This window comes from Haliotis cracherodii, unplaced genomic scaffold (genome assembly GCF_022045235.1).
Source record: "Haliotis cracherodii isolate W230 unplaced genomic scaffold, xgHalCrac1.p SCAF_22, whole genome shotgun sequence".
Taxonomy (NCBI): Eukaryota; Metazoa; Mollusca; class Gastropoda; order Lepetellida; family Haliotidae; genus Haliotis; species Haliotis cracherodii.
In genome coordinates this window covers 8,358,762-8,379,916 of record NW_027266278.1, presented here as the reverse complement: position 1 = coordinate 8,379,916, position 21,155 = coordinate 8,358,762, and the positions used below count along the sequence as shown (strand labels likewise).

General features: G+C 41.3%; 1 protein-coding gene across 1 annotated transcript in view; it reads right to left on the bottom strand.

The window, feature by feature from the left end:
• The window catches only part of LOC139471462 (trichohyalin-like), a 70,005-nt gene extending 53,687 nt beyond the window's left edge, over window positions 1-16,318 (bottom strand). Inside the window, exons 1-2 of the mRNA XM_071253823.1 lie at window positions 15,240-16,318; window positions 11,685-13,010 (exon numbers count right to left, since the gene is read on the bottom strand). Coding sequence (XP_071109924.1) covers window positions 11,685-13,010; window positions 15,240-16,318 — 2,405 coding nt within the window. The remainder of the gene's footprint in view (window positions 1-11,684; window positions 13,011-15,239) is intronic.
• Between the last annotated feature and the right edge of the window lie 4,837 nt (window positions 16,319-21,155).

Sequence of the window (21,155 nt, the reverse complement as noted above, 5' to 3'; positions counted from 1 at the left end):
ACATTTTAGTGGACATTTTAAACAGACATTTAGTTATTGACTATCTTATATTTTACAGGTGATGTCAGTTGAAATGGGGTTTTAATGTTGTGTCGGGTTTTCATGTTGTGTCCAATAGTATTGCTCTAATACAGAGGCGTACATGCACGCTGCTTGTACCAGTCCGGACAAATCCCCATTTTACAGTGCTAGCCAAATGAGATAACAGTCCGCTGTTTAACATGAATACCCAACCTAGCCACAGTATGCTTACTACGAGCCGATCACGCACACTTTAACAAATTATTATGAAAAATGAACACACTCGGTCATGGTGAAGCATGCATTTCGTGATAACAACAAGTGCGAATGCGACTCCTCGATACTCCAATCTGAATCAAAACAGTGTTAAAACTATACCAATTATGCTATTTGTTTGTTTGTTGTTTATCGCCGCACTCATCAACATTACAGCTATATGGCGGCGGTCTGTAGATAATCGAGTCTGGACCAGACAATCCAGTGATTAACAACATGAGCATCGGTCCACGCAATTGGGATCGATGACATGCATAAACAAAGACAGCGAGCCTGACCACCCGATCCCGTTAGCCACCTCTTACGACAAGCATAGTCGCCTTTTACAGCAAGCATGGTATGCTGAAGACTTATTTTACACCGGATCTTCACGGGCCTTGATACGATGACATGCATCAACCAATTCAGCGAGCCTGACCACCCGATCCAGTTAGTCGCCTCTTACGATAAGCACCGTCACCTTTTGCGGCAAGCATGGAATGCTGGAGATCTATTCTACCTCGGATCTTCACGTGTCATCAAGTATAGTGCAAGTAACTTACACATGCATGTATTATACAGAAATGTTTAAGTGTTGTTAATGTAATTCAACCTTAGGTGCAACTGTAGCGTAAAACGAAATTAGCTTTGCTGTCAATTATATATAATAGTATCATAAGTGTCAGCAAACTATACTACTTTAATGAGATGAAATAAAAAGTTTTTAACATCATTTTCCTCATTCAGGACAAATACTTTAGTTGCTTACACAAGGACATAATGACACTTTCGGTTTGGTCTTTCTACGCCTTTTTTCAATGGTTTTGACGGAGGTCGAATAGTATACAACTCAAAGTAGTTGATTGGCCTCTAACTGCACTTGCGTTTGTATTAATTCAACTCCTTTGGTTCTTTTTGTTGCGTTGCTGCCTTCACAAAATGTGTTGATTACAAAGCATAGATGTTGAATGAGATCGATGGAAATAAGAAATACATTTTACATGGTCCATAGTTATTTCTACGTTATTACAAAAACTGCTTTAATAACTAAAATATGAAAAGAAACCAAAACACATTTTGTGTTACAGTGATTGAACATTAACTGCCGTTACGACGTAAATTGTAATAAAAAGGTGAATTGTAATACTTGCAGCAAATTGTAATAATTTTGTCGTAAATTGTAATAACAACGTAAATTGTAATACAATTTGACGTAAATTGTAATACGCAAATTGTAATAAAAATTGACGATGATAGCATGCCACAAACATCACATCACTTCCAATAAATGTCTTTCACTATGTACCAGCCAAAACCACTGTACTCAAGGTACAACCAGGCATTGATCCACTTCTGATGGCAAATCACTTTCTTCAGCTCTAATGCAAGTCCATTACCTTTTCCATACGTCATTATTAGCCTTCGGACACTGATAAGAGTCGGTAAATTTTCTAGCGGACAATATATTCGAGGATTTTTTATTTTTACGGATTTGGTTATGGTTCTAACCAGTGGAAAACCGTCTAAGACCTGCATTAATTTTGGTTGCCTCCCTCAACCTCATCAAACTGACACACTGTGATATGACTGAAACACTGTTTAAAGCGCATAAACTCACGTGATCGCTACTCACTCAACCATCCCCTCACTCACTCACTCAACCACCTACCCACTCGTAACGTCGTGTTTACAGATAAATCTTTTCAGTGCTCTCCGACTTGTTTTAAAAGACAATCGTTCATCTGTTACAGTTTTGAACTGTCCTTATTACTTTAATTGCAAAATATGACATGTTTTAGTCATAATATTCCTGAAATACTGCATATGTGTAACTAACTCACCCACTTTTTTTAACAAGAAGTTGAAATGGTCATGTTGAAATTCGAGATTTGGAAGGCATTGAAACTTATAAATGAAATTTGTTTTGTTCAGTCTAGGGTCATTGCTTAACTCTGATCCAAGACGATTATAATATCCAATGACGTTTGTTTGTTTGTTTGTTTATTCTAGCTATATGACGGCGGTCTGTAAAATCGAGTCTGGACCAGGCAGTCCAGTGACTGACTTTATGGGCATCGATGCACAGACATGCATCAACCAAGTCAGCGAGCCTGACCACCCGATCCCGTTAGTCGCCTCTTACGACAAGAATAGTCGCCTTTTCCGGCAAGCATGGGTTGCTGAAGACCTGCTCTATCACGTATCTGCGTGTAGACTTATTCTACCCGGGATCAGCACTTTGTACCCGATTGGGGAATCGAAACCTGGCCTAAACCAGCGAACGATTTACCTACTAGGCTACCCATCGCCCGTTATACACATAACCAATGACATACCATGGACATCTGCCACATTACCCATGTGTTGCTGTATTAGAAAACCTGTTTTCTCTGTACCCCATGGGCTCAATACAACACTTCCAGACACTGAAAGAGGTACATTTTAGTGGACATTTTAAACAGACATTTAGTTATTGACTATCTTATATTTTACAGGTGATGTCAGTTGAAATGGGGTTTTAATGTTGTGTCGGGTTTTCATGTTGTGTCCAATAGTATTGCTCTAATACAGAGGCGTACATGCACGCTGCTTGTACCAGTCCGGACAAATCCCCATTTTACAGTGCTAGCCAAATGAGATAACAGTCCGCTGTTTAACATGAATACCCAACCTAGCCACAGTATGCTTACTACGAGCCGATCACGCACACTTTAACAAATTATTATGAAAAATGAACACACTCGGTCATGGTGAAGCATGCATTTCGTGATAACAACAAGTGCGAATGCGACTCCTCGATACTCCAATCTGAATCAAAACAGTGTTAAAATTATACCAATTATACTATTTGTTTGTTTGTTGTTTATCGCCGCACTCATCAACATTACAGCTATATGGCGGCGGTCTGTAGATAATCGAGTCTGGACCAGACAATCCAGTGATTAACAACATGAGCATCGGTCCACGCAATTGGGATCGATGACATGCATAAACAAAGACAGCGAGCCTGACCACCCGATCCCGTTAGCCACCTCTTACGACAAGCATAGTCGCCTTTTACAGCAAGCATGGTATGCTGAAGACTTATTTTACACCGGATCTTCACGGGCCTTGATACGATGACATGCATCAACCAATTCAGCGAGCCTGACCACCCGATCCAGTTAGTCGCCTCTTACGATAAGCACCGTCACCTTTTGCGGCAAGCATGGAATGCTGGAGATCTATTCTACCTCGGATCTTCACGTGTCATCAAGTATAGTGCAAGTAACTTACACATGCATGTATTATACAGAAATGTTTAAGTGTTGTTAATGTAATTCAACCTTAGGTGCAACTGTAGCGTAAAACAAAATTAGCTTTGCTGTCAATTATATATAATAGTATCATAAGTGTCAGCAAACTATACTACTTTAATGAGATGAAATAAAAAGTTTTTAACATCATTTTCCTCATTCAGGACAAATACTTTAGTTGCTTACACAAGGACATAATGACACTTTCGGTTTGGTCTTTCTACGCCTTTTTTCAATGGTTTTGACGGAGGTCGAATAGTATACAACTCAAAGTAGTTGATTGGCCTCTAACTGCACTTGCGTTTGTATTAATTCAACTCCTTTGGTTCTTTTTGTTGCGTTGCTGCCTTCACAAAATGTGTTGATTACAAAGCATAGATGTTGAATGAGATCGATGGAAATAAGAAATACATTTTACATGGTCCATAGTTATTTCTACGTTATTACAAAAACTGCTTTAATAACTAAAATATGAAAAGAAACCAAAACACATTTTGTGTTACAGTGATTGAACATTAACTGCCGTTATGACGTAAATTGTAATAAAAAGGTGAATTGTAATACTTGCAGCAAATTGTAATAATTTTGTCGTAAATTGTAATAACAACGTAAATTGTAATACAATTTGACGTAAATTGTAATACGCAAATTGTAATAAAAATTGACGATGATAGCATGCCACAAACATCACATCACTTCCAATAAATGTCTTTCACTATGTACCAGCCAAAACCACTGTACTCAAGGTACAGCCAGGCATTGATCCACTTCTAATGGCAAATCACTTTCTTCAGCTCTAATGCAAGTCCATTACCTTTTCCATACGTCATTATTAGCCTTCGGACACTGATAAGAGTCGGTAAATTTTCTAGCGGACAATATATTCGAGGATTTTTTATTTTTACGGATTTGGTTATGGTTCTAAAGGAACTTGAAACTCTCATATTTTGCGGTGGATCGTCCGCACTTAAGGCTACATAAGGCTACAAAGGTATCAAGCATAGTACATTAATATCACAGAAGGTAAAAAAGCTATTTCTCAAGTGAATATATTTCTTACATATAAAACATGCATGGTATTCGTCCCCTACTACATGAAGGTCACATTCTATACATATAGATTCTGTATGAGATATATATAACAATGATATGTTACAAATAATGTTGACTCGAAAGAGATATACGAAATGTCCACATTGCACTAACTAATTGTTTGTTGTTGAGTACTGTTATGTGTGATTCGAAGAGATTTTATATCAACATAATGCTCTAAAACGTAGACGACTCCAAACTGTGGTACCATGATTGGAAATATATATATATATATATATTTAACGTCTTCTAAATGCAGACAAAACATGTTCTTATCACCAACATCTTGGAATAGCCACACCTACGCAAAACCGCTATAAATTAACATTAGTCTCACATACGATGCCCAATTGAATTTTCAATTCTCATCTAATACTTAAAGCAGAACATAACGCTGTACGGGGTATCGACTTGCATTCATTCGCAAAAGCTTAATTCAGTACTTAATATGTACCTAAAGTATTCATAAACACATTGACATTTGCAACTTGATCTCTTTATATACCAATTTTTGCTATATTAATATATATCCACCATAATTAAACACTATTCAATCACACGTTTCAGTGTTTCCAACATTAAACCTGAATTGTCGAGTAATTGTCGTCAATAATGATAATAAACATGTAATATTCAACACTTCCTCGGATACAGATGCCATCACCGTAATGTTCTAATGCTTCTGACTTTATCATATATGATCTGCCTCCTTGATAGGAAACAATAACAGCTTTTCAAAACATTTTGTCCATTATCATATATCGCACAAATAATAATACTTATTGCTAATACCATGCGTTATTGGCCAAGGATCCTGTTTCCAATGACTTTGCTGAAGCATGACAATTCTTCGTGCAGCCAATTCCACCATTTTCGATTTTCAAGGTCATGGTAACCCTTTTTACTTTTAAAAGTTGCTTGGTTGAATTTGTCATGTCAGAAAACATATTATTAGACACTAAAATCATGACTATCGGACAATGTTAACTGTGTTTGTGAATGTCACCGACTGCAAAAAGTGTGTTGACCTTTCAACGTTTTTGGCCATAGCTCCCCCATTTAAGGTCGGAAGTATAACAAACTATATATTTCTAGGTTCCTTATCATTGGACGAGAAATTTGATATGCATATTGACACAATTTTGTATTTTGACCCCTGTTTTACCTTTGTTGACCCTTCCCCAAAATGCCCGGGATTTTCAACCGGGCAGCCCAAGTCAAAATTGTTCAGTATACATGAGGAAACTCAAAAACACTTTCAAACCTTTGTTTCGATGATTTGGTCACGGGACCTACAGGATGGTCTTCTAGTATATAGGCTACGTTTCGATGAGTTCTACCAGTTGAAACAGGCCAATAGTTGTAGACGACGCATTCCCAATATGATGTAAATCACTGGATTGTCTGCTCCAGACTCGATTATTTACAGACCGCCGTCATATTGCTGCAATATTGCTGAGTGCGGCGTAAAACAACAAACCAAAATATAAAACGGAGGGACCAGTCTGACCTTTCGTCTCACATCCAAGTTATTCTGATCATGCTGAAACGAATTATTTCCGTTTCGTTGGTTAGTTGGTTGGTTGTTTTACGCCGCACTCAGCAATATTCCAGCTATATGACGGCGGTCTGTAAACAATCGAGTCTGGACCAGACACTCCAGTGATTGATGTAATGAGCTTCGATGTACGCAATTAGGATCGATGACATGCATCAACCAAGTCAGCGAGCCTGATCCCTTTAGTCGCCTCTCACGACAAGCATAGTCCCCTTTGACGGCAAGCATGGGTTGCTGAAGAACTATTTTACCCCGGATCTTCACGAGTCCCAGGTCGCAGGGACTGACCTCCCGATTCCCATTGTAATACACTCTAATTAAAAGCATGACAGCAAGATGTACTCTGTGTTGTTGTTTTTTGTTGTTTTACGCTACACTGAGCAACATTCATGCCATATACCACGGCATTCTGTACTCTGTGTCTCTGTTTGTTGTCTAACGCCGCACTCACCAATATTCCAGCCATATGGCGGTGGCATAATGTACTCTGTGTGTACGGTCATTTGTGTGCGTGTGCGTGTGCGTGTGCGTGTGCGTGTTTGTTGTTTAACGCCGCACTCACCAATATTCCAGCCATATAGCGGTGGCATAAAGTACTCTGTGTGTACGGTCATATGTGTGCGTGTGCGTGTGCGTGTGCGTGTGCGTGTTTGTTGTTTAACGCCGCCATCAGCTATATTCCAGCTGCATGACGGTTGCATGATAGTCAAGGAGTCCAAGGAAAACATGGAAAGGTGACCACAAAAACATTTCGTCTAAGCCATCAGTTTTTTGCAATCTCAAAGAATATAACTCATTTTGCCGGACTTGTCTAATAGATCCGGAGTTAAAAAATGTTGGCAATTAAACAGCATGTTTCCCATGTTCCCAAGTTCGAAGCATCTTGCGCGCAGATCCGGGGTAGAATAGGTCTTCAGCAACCCATGCAAGTCCGTTAAAAGCGACTATGCTTGTCATAAGAGGCGACTAACGGGATCGGGTGGTCAGGCTCGATGACTTTGTTGATGCATGTCATCGATCCCAATTACATGGATCAATGCTCATGATGTCAATCACTGGATTGTCTGGTGGAGACTCGATTATTTACAGACCGCCGTCATATGGCTGGAATATTGCTTAGTGCGGCGTTAAAAAACAAACAAAGAAACAGTCGCCAGAGGAGTTGAACTGCCAACATAAATACATACAAATTCAAATTAATAATGTGTAATATACTGAACCAAATTAAAAACTTCACAATCCTAAAATTTTAACATTTTGACCAGTTATCATTGTTGGCCCTAATTGTGTATTTAAAGAGAAATGGCTACGTAGTGTCCTCAGATAACACCCGTTTTTGTGCAGGTGAATCGATCAAAATCATGTGCACAGCACTAAAGTGGCAAAAGTGGTTTTTCTTGTCACGTGACCATAATACCGCACGTGTTTTCAGCCATACTTGTCAGCAGTCATTAACAAAAAATGAAAAAAACAAGAAAACAAAAGACTTTCCGGCCATTTGTCATGCTACGCCTTTCAAATGTGTAAAGTGAACGTGCCATCGGCATGTTGCAGACGGGAACGTCCGTACCTGAAGTCGCAAGGACGATGGGTTGTAGTCGACTGACTGTTTATGATTTACAGACGCGTCTACAGCAAACGGGTACCACCGCTGATCGCCCTCGGCCAGGTCGACGACGTGTGACGTCACATGCAGAGGATCGTCTGAATGTCTTACGTCACCTCCGTAACCGATTTTTGATGGCTACATCAACCAGAAATGAACTGTTTAGAGGTAGACTGAGTGCGCAAACTGTTCGAAACCGTCTGAGAACTGCTCACCTTCAAGCACGACGGAGATACTGCGTGCCGATTCTGACTCAATTACACAGACGTCAACGTCAATTGTGGGCACTGCGACACTTACGATGGACTCAGAGGAATTGGAATCAAGTCGTCTTCAGTGATGAATCCCGATTTAATCTTCGATTTGCTGATGGTAGGGCGAGGGTGTGGAGGCGCCGTCATGAACCTTACGCCCAGTGTTGTGTACAGGAAGTTGACAGATTTCGAGGCGGAAGTGTCATGGTGTGGGGTGCTTTCTGTGGCAATGCACGTTCCAGGCTTCTTGTCATCCGAGGCAACTTCAACGCTGCTGCTTACTGCGACCAGGTACTGGCACCAGAACTTCTGCCTTTTATGGCAGCACATGGACCCGGTTTGATCTTCAAACACGACAATGCCAGACCCCACACAGCAATTTTGACAAGGAATTTCCTTCAGAATACTGGAGTCAACGTCATGGACTGGCCGTCAAGGTCTCCCGACCTCAATCCCATCGAACACTTCTGGGATGCTCTTGGCAGAAGTCTGCGCACTCTCCAGAACCAACCACAGAATTTGCAAGAACTTGGCACCATTTTGCAGCAACAATGGCGTCGTCTTCCAAAGCATCACAAGGTCCATGCGGAGGCGATGTGTGGCAGTTGTCAACGCACTTGGTCGCCATACACGCTACTGAATTTGTGTGCCATCAGATTCTCGTGCTTGGGACTTATGATTTAAACTGTTGATAATTATTACCGAATACCGTAGGTGCTTGGAACAAGTTATGGTTACCACCGTTAATTAAAATCCTTCTTTGGACATAATGATTAAAAATTACCTTCTCTGTTACATTTGTCGTATATCATAAATGGGATTACTTTTAAAAATGTGAAGTTTTTAATTTGACTCAGTATAGTTTGTATACAAAGACATCAATACAGACACGATCGTTTTACTCTTAAATGGCGAGAAACCATACTAGATCAATATAATGACTGACGTGACGATGTAGCATTTACAAACAAACCGTAGTGTTCAGACCGGAGTGTGCATCTGTCCATGTGGAAGCAACGGGTGCCTCAGAAGATGTTTCTACCATTCCTAGTGCCTCAGTTCCTTGTATGTGTTTCCTGCATACAAACATTGAACCATCCTATTGGTATCAACGTATGCAGAGTCAAGTGCATGGAAAGTGGCTCCTGTCAGGCTGTTGCATACGGCATTGAAACTCTGACATGCCGACAGCTGACTAGTTCCTTGGAACGACAGGAGACGGAGGGTTACATTGTTTTTCGAAAAGGTACAGATCAGATGGTATGTTATATTTGTTTATTTTTATATGCTTGCAATGAGAAATGCTTATGGTGCTACATTTAATGTAAGGTTTCATATAATATTTAGTGACCCGTAATGATCCGGGGAAGAATAGGTCTTCAGCAACCCATGCTTGCCATAAAAGGCAACTGTGCTTTGTGTTTAGAGGCGACTTACGGGATTGTGTGATCCAGACACGATTATTTACAGACCGACGTCATATAGCTGGAATATTGCTGAGCGTGGCGTTAAACAACGACAAAAAACAAGTATAATATTTAGTAAAAGTGATTTCAGGATAATTATATTCATTTGTAGGTTTGTAAATAATGCTGCAAAAACATTTGAATTGTGTGTTGACTGAAATAAAACATTGCACTTATACTATTTGACCTTTGCATAGCCTTCAACAGGTGCTTGCTCAATGAAGATCTGCGTTTCCACCGACCGATGTCTCGAAAATCGTATGGGTCGTGCGGTCTGTGTCCATGGTAATACATGTTGGAATATAACGAATTAACTAAGGGGTGTAAATGGAAATTTATAGAGTGATCGTTGTGAATCAAAAAGATTACATTGATAATTATAACTTTACGTTGTCAGCAAGTCATTTATCAATTCGATGGGAAATCATCATTAGTATTTAGATATTTGGGCTTGAAATTACATTTTTCAACTTGCGATTTATGTGTGGCATTTCATAATGTAGTTTAATTTGTATTGCGATAAGATGACATAAACTAAACATTTTATGATTCTGTACCTTTTCATGGCATTAGTGCTTTAACTTTCTGGAAGTGTTCCATGTAAATCAATTTTATACATCTGTACATGTTCACAATGTCCTGGCTCAAATTGAAAATATCGACTTCGTCTTCCAAGCATATTGTGCATATTGACATCATACACAGATTACGATAACCCCGACGCGGCATCCAAGGCAGCTACTCTCTCTCCAGGTAGGACAAAACCTCCATCTGTGTTACATTCTACACATTTCTACTAAGAAATTAGTTTATTTGATGGATAGTACTATCGGCGATATAAGCCAATCCTAGACTTGGTATAAGGATCCAGTAAATGTGCAAAAGAGGTCGCTTAGGAAGAACTACTTTCAAGCTTCATACAACGATGCAATGCCTTTTTTCTCAATACACTAACATTCCTAAATGCCTAGGTTGTTGTAGACAAACATGGCTACAAATCGTTCAGCGGTATTTGATAAATTCGAATATTGTGTTCATACTCGGTTACTTAATGTTTCTTCATTTAGTGAAATTACATTTTTAACGTCTTCACTTTTGCTCATGATGTCAATCACTGGATTGTCTGGTCCAGACTCGATTATTTACAGACCGCCGTCATATAGCTGGAATATTACTAAGTGCGGCGTAAAACAAATAAAAAAAATAATATAATTTTAATAAATTTACATAGTTTCTTTTGGACAGATATCTTATGAGTTGTAACATATTTGGTCTTTTGGAATAGTGTCTTGTGATGTTCATGTCACTTTGTTCATTGAAATATTTACAATTGAAGTTATACTAGAATTCATCTCCAAAGTCAAAAGGAGACCTGTGAAGATCCGGGGTGGAATAGGTCTTCAGCAACCCATGCTTGCTGTAAAAGGCGACTATGTTTGTCGTAAGAGGCGACTAACGGGATCGGTTGGTCAGGCTCGCTGACTTGGTTGATGCATGTCATCGATCTCAATTGCGTGTATCGATGCTCATGACATCAATCACTGGATTGTCTGGTCGAAATTCGATTTTACAGACAGCCGTTATATAGCTGGGATATTGCTGAGTGCGGCGTTAAACAACAAACAAATCTTTCTATAGAAGTAAAGTCACACATCTGCTTGTCCTGGCATTATAATCTCGTAACATAACAACATCAAAATCAGAATCATACCTACATATTTCAGCTCCAATATCATGAAAACACACATGGTTATGGTGGGGTGATCGCTCAGGAGGGATGTATGCAACACCAAGTACTAAACCATACTCAGATAGCAGTATCTCAGATGGTATCTTGACAAGAAGAAAACAGTCACTGTTAAATGGGCTGTGTGAGACATACATGTTGATAGTATTCTCCACTAGGATTGCTAATCCTCCTGATCTTGTGTCAGTTGATCTGTTCTTAGTGTTGGCTGTGTAGTTCATTATATCTGAGGCGTCATAGTCATCCAATTTAGTCTCAGCCAGGAGAATGGCGCTTTTGATGATTTGATGCACTGGAGAAAGTCAGGATTAATTAGTTTACTCACACACATTAATAAATGAGAAAGTTAGTTGGGGGGAATTTATTTGTCTCGGCAGTTGCACCTCTACTTTCTGGCTCGTGCTGTCTTGCTCCTGCTGTGTGGCTCCTGTTGTGTGGCTCCTGCTATCTGGCTCCTGCTTTCTGGCTCCTGCTTTCTGGCTCCTGCTTTCTGGTTCTGCTTTCTGGCTCCTCCTGTGTGGCTCCTGCTGTCTGGCTCCTGCTGTCGGCTCTTGCTTTCTGGCTCCTGCTGTCTGGGTCTGCTTTCTGGCTCCTGTTTTCTGGCTCCTGCTTTCTGGCTCCTGTTGTCTGGCTCCTGCTGTCTGGCTCCTGCTTTCTGGCTCCTACTGTCTGGCTCCTGCTGTGTGGCTCTTCTCTCTGGTTCCTGCTGTCTGGCTCCTGCTGTGTGGCTCCTGCTTTCTGGCTCCTGTTGTCTCGTTCTGATTTCTGGCTCCTGCTTTCTGGCTCCTGCTGTCGGCTCCTGTTTTCTGGCTCCTGCTTTCTGGCTCCTCCTGTCTTGTTCTGCTGTCTGGCTCCTGCTTTCTGGTCTGGCTCCTGCATTCTGGCTCCTGTTGTGTGGCTCCTGCTGTATGGCTCCTGTTGTCTGGTTCTGTTTTCTGGCTCCTGTTTTCTGGCTCCTGCTGTCTGGCTCCTGTTTTCTGGCTCCTGCTGTCTGGCTCCTGCTTTCTGGCTCCTGCTTTCTGGCTCCTGCTGTCTGGCTCCTGCAGTCTGGTTCTGCTGTCTGACTTCTGCTTTCTGGCTCCTGCTGTCTAGCTCCTGTTGTCTGGTTTTGTTTTCTGGCTCCTGTTTTCTGGCTCCTGCTGCCTGGTTCTGCTGTCTGGCTCCTGCTGTGTGGCTCCTGCTGTCTGGCTCCTGCTATATGGCTCCTGCTTTCTGGCTCCTGCTGTCTGGTTCTGTTTTCTGGCTCCTGATGTGTGGCTCCTGTTGTGTCGCTCCTGCTTTCTGGCTCCTGCTGTCGGCTCCTGTTTTCTGGCTCCTGCTTTCTGGCTCCTGCTGTCTGGTTCTGTTTTCTGGCTCCTGATGTGTGGCTCCTGCTGTGTGGCTCCTGCCTTCTGGCTCCTGCTGTCGGCTCCTGTTTTCTGGCTCCTGCTTTCTGGCTCCTGTTTTCTGGCTCCTGCTGTCTGGCTCCTGCTTTCTGGCTCCTACTGTCTGGCTCCTGCTTTCTGGCTCCTGTTGTCTGGTTCTGTTTTCTGGCTCCTGTTTTCTGGCTCCTGCTGTCTGGCTCCTGCTCTCTGGCTCCTGCTGTCTGGTTCTGCTGTCTGGCTCCTGCTTTCTTGCTCCTGCTGTCTAGCTCCTGTTGTCTGGTTCTGTTTTCTGGCTCCTGCTGTCTGGTTCTGCTGACTGGCTCCTGCTGTCTGGCTCCTGCTGTCTGGCTCCTGCTTTCAGGTGAAATATTGCTACTTGTATTTAAACATCATCGCTCCATCACTCCTATTCTGTTTGGTATTTGCATATGCAGAATAAATCTTGAATAAACACAGGTAAACCGGTAAAAATGCTAAAAAGAAGGTGCAAGGACGGCGGCTGTCCAGGCAGTCTTAAGTGCGACAATGGAAGATGCAAATGTTCGGGGAGATTACTTTTCAACCCTGCTGACAACACCCGTATCAAGCGTAAGTCAAAACTGATACACAATGACATCTCGTTACTACAACTGAGGTTTTACAAGTTATTATGTTTTGTTTCCTTATCAATGATCCACAGTTTTACAAGCGGTCGTACCTTCCATAGCCATGAGATAACCACAGTTAAATTTGTGAGAACAATATACGGCGCCTGTATCTCCTCATATTTTCCTCCAGAAATGGGCTCACATTCCAGATCCGTACGAATCATATTTCTTAGTTTGACGGTGTGTAGTGGGTAGCCTAGTGGTCAAAGCGTTCGCTCGTCAAGCCGAGGACCCGGGTTCAATTCCCCACATGGGTACAATGCCGTGACATTGTGGAGTATTGCTAAAAGCACTCACTCTAGGTTTGACAGTGTCATATCCTGCTCGAGTGTTTTAATAAAGTGATACACGTCTAAGACCGGCGTCAACTCGGGCCTACCTAGCTGACACGTCATGATATAACTAAACAAATGTTGAAGCAGTGATAACCTCACTCACTCACCAAGATGGTGTAATCCTCCTTTGTTTCTACATGCTAATTGTGTTCTATATGATCTTGTGCTATATGCAATATACATGTATACTGATGACTGTTTCAACTCTGATTTCTATTTCAAGGCTGTAAAGTGCATGGACGATGGACGACGTACAAAGGACTTTTCCGTCGCGAATTCTTTATTCGCAATTTCAAGATTTGTTCCCGTAAATGTTCAGCTAAGACCTCATTCTTTTGCTTCGGTTACCACTCCATTGGCAAAACATTTACCTGTCAGGTCTTGGAGTCCTGGCTGGTCTGATTTTCCTTTAGAAACTGTTAAAAGAAAGCAAAACCTTTGGTACCTTGCAGCTAGACATTGCGCTTAAAGACAATAGTAAATAGTGAATTTCAACCCTTTCGGCGAAATAGTGTTGAATGAAATAGTGTTGAATCAGCTTCCCAACCATCGCTGGTCTGTATCACCCAGCTTGTTAATTTAACGGTTCATATCAGTGACGACAATAGTTATGTCGTACTAGGTTACGAATTGTATTCATTTCGGGTACCCAATGAATTAATTTATTTTATAGGCATCGGAGGATTGGGTATAGGGGTAGCTGTGTCAAAAGAATATCTCACGGGGATGTCTTTGGTCAGAAGGAGTCACTTAAACGTGCATTGTGACGAATATAATAAACATGTTGACAATTTCAAAGATGATTTTTAACATTTCCATTGATGCGGCATTATCAAAATGATTCGATCTACAGAATGCAAACGTTATTACATATCAGTGATAATTGTGATAGTAAGATTAAAAGGAACAGATGGATCATGTTGTTAACTAAACTATATTTCGGATTCGGGGGAAAGTTATTCCGCTTAAATCTATTCAGGGAAATTGTTGGATTCTAAAAATAAATATAAAAGACCTATTCGAGTTCATGTTTGTTTTTAATGCTGCAACGATTAGTACCATATATAAGCTTTTATTCCTCCAAAGAAGAGTACAATGTGCAGGGGGAAATATTGAAAAAATATTTAGGGGACTAGATACATGTTATTTTAAAGTTCAGGAGTTGATGCGAATGCTGAAAGGTGCTGTATTACAGTCTTTGCATAGTTTATTGTATCTTCGTCTGGCAGAGGAAGTGGAGGTCTGCACGAGAGCAGAGAACACACAAGATCAGTGTAATTTTTACTGTGGAGACTGACGCTCACTTCTACATGACTACAGTCTATAATGTCCATCCAGAGACTGTCACGTATATGTGTACGGTTCACACACGAGCACACACTGTGGACCAGAGGATCACTGATGTCAGCATTACACAAGACACAGGTGCCCTTTTTTTTCCTGGTCTCCAGCAAGCACACAGATTCACAATTAGTCTGCAGAGGGGCTTCATCAAGGGAAATAGTTTGGCAATCTGCCATGCAATGTGAGGCTGAATTTCGGGATGGATTTTTTTAAAGTGTATTAGGTCTGGATCAGCAGCTATTCTACAGTCCCACTGGTCTTTTTCATAAGTGAAGATAGCTTCTGTGACGATCTTCTTCCAGGAGATATACCTCACAAAATTTCCAGAGTCTATGAACATTTCAAGATATTCTTTTAGTCCGTACTTCTTTACGAGTCGATAGACATACGGGATGAATCCAAGTGAAACTGGACTGCAGCTGTTCTTGTAGCAGAAGAGGCGGGTTTTGAAGACACTGTGGGATATATTAGTGTGCTTTGTATGACAAAGCTTTCCAAAGAACAACAGCTTCTTTTTATCAATTGCTGCTTCTGCAGGTAAGGTTCCCAAAAGAGAGTTACATAGTTCAGTTCTGATATGTTTGGGAAGTCCTTGTGCCATCTTTATTGCTAGTCTTTGTGAGCGTTCAATTGCTAGTAGCTCCCTCTTTGTCAAATCTGACCACAACTCACAGCCATACAATACAACCAGCTTGAGACTGGTGAGGGGACTCAGTGCATTAGAGTGATAGCCTGATTTGATTAATGCGAATGCTGTAGACTTCATTTTCGAGCAAGCTGCTATTGTCCTGTTCCACGAATTAAATGATTCATGAAGCTCTATACCAAGATGTTTTAGCTCAGACACATTCTGGATCTCTCTGCCATAGAGGATGATTGTTGTAGGCTGGGGTGAAGACTTCTTGAAGGAGATTATGTTGCTCTTTGAGGCAGAGAAGGTAAAGCGCCACTTGGCGCTATATTGTTCACATTTGTCCACCATTGTCTGAAGGTTGGAGTTTAGAGGACTTAGCAATGTGATGTCATCTGCTTGTGTTGGGCTTGCCACGTGGACATCGAGTACCATTGCCCCTTTCTTGGAGGATGAAAGATTCTCTAGCAGGCTGTTTATGTAGACGAGGTAGAGTTTTGCAGCAAGAACGCTGCCCTGTCTAACCCCTCTTTTTAGTTCAAACCAGTAAGATGTGACATTGTTCACCAGGATACAGCTCTTTATGCCATCATAACAGTGGGACAACAATCTCCATATTGGACCGGGGATATCCAATTCATGCAATTTCCATAGCAGGCCGTCATGCCAGACTGTGTCAAAAGCTTTTGCACTATCAAGCATCACAGGGTGTCGCCTCTTTCAATATAATGCCGGGCAGATTCTTGGATGGTGAAGGAAGCATGAGATGACGATAGTCTTTTCTGGAATCCACACTGGTGTCCATCAGGGAAAGATGTGTTCTCCTGGAATTGGCTGATTCTCTTGTCAGTGACTGCTTCAAAGACTTTGTAAAGGACAGGCAACAAGGCCACACCTCTGTAGGAGTCTGGAGAGGATTTGGGTTTCTCACCACCACTTGTATATTGGAATGATGATGCCGCACTTCCCTGCACTTGGTACAATCCAGAATCACTGATGCTGTTGAAAAGCCCTGCGACACAGTGATTTAGGTAGCGACCACCATGTTTCAGGTGTTCATAGGTGATGCCATCTATCCCTGGAGCCTTCCTATTCTTCATTCTTTTACAGATGCATTCTAATTCTGACTCAGATATATGAAGGTCCGGGTTATTGGAGATATCTTGATATTTCCTTTTCAGGTCCTGAACAAGAGATTGAATCTTGCTTTTGAATTCGGGGTCATAATGTTCCTCTTCATTGTCATTGAAGATTTGCTTCATGTGATCAGCCATAGCATCACAGATCTCTTTTGAGTCTCTGATGTCCCTTTCATTGATTGTTAGAGAATTAATCTGTCGTTTCCTGTCACCCTTTCTCAGGAGGGACCAAAATAACTTTTGGTCAATGTCATACATTTTATCTATGTCACTGAAATATTCTGCTTCGTAAGCAGCTGCAGCGTCCCGCAGTGAGTTTCTAAATATGTCCTTTGCCCTTTTGTAGTCACGAAAGGATTTGTATTCCATTCCCCTTGGCGAGTCATTGTCCTTCCACTGCTGCCGTGCACTAATCATCAGTCTGTGATTTGAAGCTACCACTGAAGTCCAGAAGGGTTTGAGGTAAGGTTTGTAAACTGTTTTGGGAAGGCATTCATCAGCAGCTTTAGTTAGAGAGTTCACTAGTGATGTGTAGTAGCTTTCAAGTTCGGCCTCCAACGGATGTTCTGGTAGACTTGGGATGCTCCAAAGGATATGTGAAACAGCAAAAGTGTAGTCATTGATTGCACCAGATCTGCCTGCCTTTTCCCAAGCAGGTTTCGAACGATTAGCACTGTCTGCAGGCAAATCATACCCATTGATGCAAATGGAGCAGATTACTGGGTGGTGATCAGACACGTTATATGGATGATCATCCATTACTTCTGCTTGACAGATGGATATTGCCCAATCCTTTGGGATAAGAATGAAGTCAATTGTTGACTGTGGGCCTCCATCATAAGCCTGAAAAGTGTGAACTGGTCCAGTGCACATTTCAAGCATATTGACTGCAATAAGGCAGTGTTTTTCCAAGAGGTTTTTGAGAATAACATCTCTGTGATCCAAGGGGAACTTGGCTCTGGGGCCAGAGATTCTTGCATTAAAATCACCAAGTACACAAACATATCCCTTGAGTGAATAGGCAGACAATAGGTCATCAAGTAAAGTAACATTTTCCCTGAACAATTCGTTTCATCTGTTGGAGGGTGGCATGTACACTGCAAGGACATAGAGTTTTGTGTCTTGAGACAGAATTACCTCAATGCCACAAACACGATCCAAGTCTACCTCAAGGTCTGTAATAACCGAGAGAAGATGTGTGTGGCATAGGATAGCTATGCCTCCAGATGCAGCATAGTTGCACGAATCCTTACATTCTGGAGCAGGTTGTGCAAAGGCTACGTAGTCCCTGTTGACTGAATTGAGGAATGCCAAGTTGTAACTTCTCAGCTGATGATCTGAAATTACAAGAATGTCGACATTATCCATCATTGTGTGACGACTTGTCTCCATGACTGTGTACCTACATAAGTGTGTGACGACGTGTCTCCATGAGTGTGTACCCCCATCATTGTGTGACAACGTGTCTTCATGAGTATATACCTACATTAGTGTGTGACGACTTGTCTCCATGACTGTGTACCTACATAAGTGTGTGACGACGTGTCTCCATGAGTGTGTGCCTACATTAGTTGGTGACGACGTGTCTCCATGAGTGTGTGCCTACATTAGTTGGTGACGACGTGTCTCCATGAGTGTGTACCTACATTAGTGTGTGATGACGTGTCTCCATGAGTGTGTGCCTACATTAGTTGGTGACGACGTGTCTCCATGAGTGTGTACCTACATTAGTGTGTGACGACGTGTCTCCATGAATGTGTGCCTACATTAGTTGGTGACGACGTGTCTCCATGAGCGTGTACCTACATTAGTGTGTGACGACGTGTCTCCATGAGTGTGTACGTACACTAGTGTGTGACGACGCGTCTCCATGGGTGTGTACCTACGTGTGTTTTGTTGCTCTTATTAAAAATAACTTGGCCACCATAGACAGGACTTTCTCTCGACAACATTATGAGGAATTTGGGGTTAAGACTTTAAGACAAGACGCATGCATTCCCATGGGCACCAGTTGTGCTCCCCTTAGCGACCAGCTTCTTTATGCATTTGCTTCGGAATTTCTTTTTGGACTGGCAAAATCTAAACAACGGAATTCGTCCAAGATATGTTTAATGATTATAGAAAGGGTTTATTTGAAGTATTAATAGTTCATTCTAGGACTGGTCACGCCGAGGACCCGGGTTCGATTCCCGACATGTGTACAATGTGTGAAGCCCATTTGTGGTGGCCCCCGCCGTGATATTGCTGGACTATTGCTAAAAGCGGCGTAAAACCATACTCACTCACTCACTCATTCTAGGAAGTTGGATGTCTTCGGCAGTGACGGATGTAAAATTCTCTCTCCAAGAAAATCGGAAAACATATCGGAATTCTATATATACTTCCCTATAAGTATGCATGATAGCCTTTAGTTTACCGGGCCAGAATGAATGAACTAGTCAACTTCAACAAGGACGGCTTCACGTGATAAGAATGTTTTAATGGTAGGGAACCTGTAACCAACCGTAGTCAGGGCTTTACTTCAGCAACAGCGTGTATACATATGTTATTAGGCTGCTTGTCCATCTTAATCCCATGAAACACAAATGCGACTGATCGCGGTCGTCGTGTTTACCGCTCAGATCACGGGAATGTTCTCATCAAAATAATGCAATTGAATGCCTTGGACTTCCATAAACCCATCTCTACATAACACACGAGCCATGGACTCTTTGACAAGGCAGGAAACGTGAGATTATCGCGAACATCATCGTGCAATAAAGACATTGAGTGGAAAAGGATTGTCTTTAATGTAGTGCTTGCAAAGACAAATACATACTGAGACCGTATTACCGTATAACTGCCGAGGGCATTGCTTTTTTAATTCAGACATGACATGATATCGTTGAGTAGAGTGTATAGTCTCATTGTACTCATATGCCAACCTTCAAGGCTTTCAGTTAATCTTGTCTAAGGGTTTGGTAGCAATTCAAGTTAAATAACAACAACGATCCAACGTTACATGGTTTATATAAGGACGTTATTGAAGACACTGGTCCCTCCATACAGACACAAGCTTGTGATCCCAAGGAATCCTACTTGACTTGACTAGTCCTCATGGAATTCAATATTGAAATTGACCTGTTTGATTGACAATGATTCATATTTAACAAAACCATATATCAAGCTTTACTGTAACGGCAATACTTTCAATTGTATTAGCATATCTTGTTGGCCTTTAGATGTTATATAGGTGTGTGTAGTATAGATTGTCCATTCTAGGGCAAACTAGCTCCTCGTAAATATAACCCTTGGGACTTTTTCATATCAGATTGGGGTAGCCGAGTAGTTAAAGTGTTCGCTCTCCACGAAGGCCAATGTTCGAGTCCCCTAATTGGTACAATGTTTAAAGCCCATTCCTGGTGGCCCCTCATCCCCGCCGTGATATTGCTGGAATATTGCTAAAAACTCACTCACTCGCATCAGATCACTTAGGTCACTTCGACTGCCGACTGAGATGAACTTAACCCATACTGTCAGGAATAGTTTTTAAGCCTTTTCTAACGTTATTTACATTATCGCGAAGATCCATGTGCAATCCTGGTCATCTGTATTTTCTTTCACAGTTTGAAACAACCCGACATGGCAGAACAAAACACTGGCACATGCTGAAGCTTATTTGCTTTGCGTAGAATTGTTCAATGCAATAGTAAAAAATAGCTAAAAGCTTTGGAGACGCCAGTTTCTGAGTTGAAGATTTGAAGTTGAAGATATTTCTGTTTTCTCTTGTAGCTTGATATGGATATATTGCTTGAACCCCATAGCCTGGTCGACAAGGAAATCTATAAAATCCGTCACTACCGAGCGAATAAACCAGGAAATCACTATTTACCGACGTGTTAGTTATATGTGTCTGTGCACCATGCATGGTGAGGAACTCGTGTTGAAACTCAGTAAAAACGGAAAAACTCTGAATTGCGTGTTTTGCCGAGTGTCATTAAACAGTAAAAAAGCTTAATTTCCACTTTGGTAACAAACTTGCGTCGTAGTTCCAATTCTCAAATGCGTGATTATGTTATTGCACATCTATTGTTATGAACTGTATTAAAATAAAATGACAAAAGTTCTTGAAAACCTTTTCAAGACTATATTGGCATTTCTAGACATATACTGATATAAGTATATCGATCAGTACACCAAATATTGTCTGTTGCATATTTCATGACAATAAGCCGTATTGTTGCCTCCATCATAGTTAGGCTCAGAAAAGTAAGCAACACAAATGTGAAAGTAAACATGTATCCGAAATTAGTATAATTCCCTTCTTGTTTGGCGCAGATACGAAACTGTGTGTCGTAAGTATATCGATCAGCATTACAACAAATATTGTTTGTTCCATATTGCATGACAATAAGCCATAT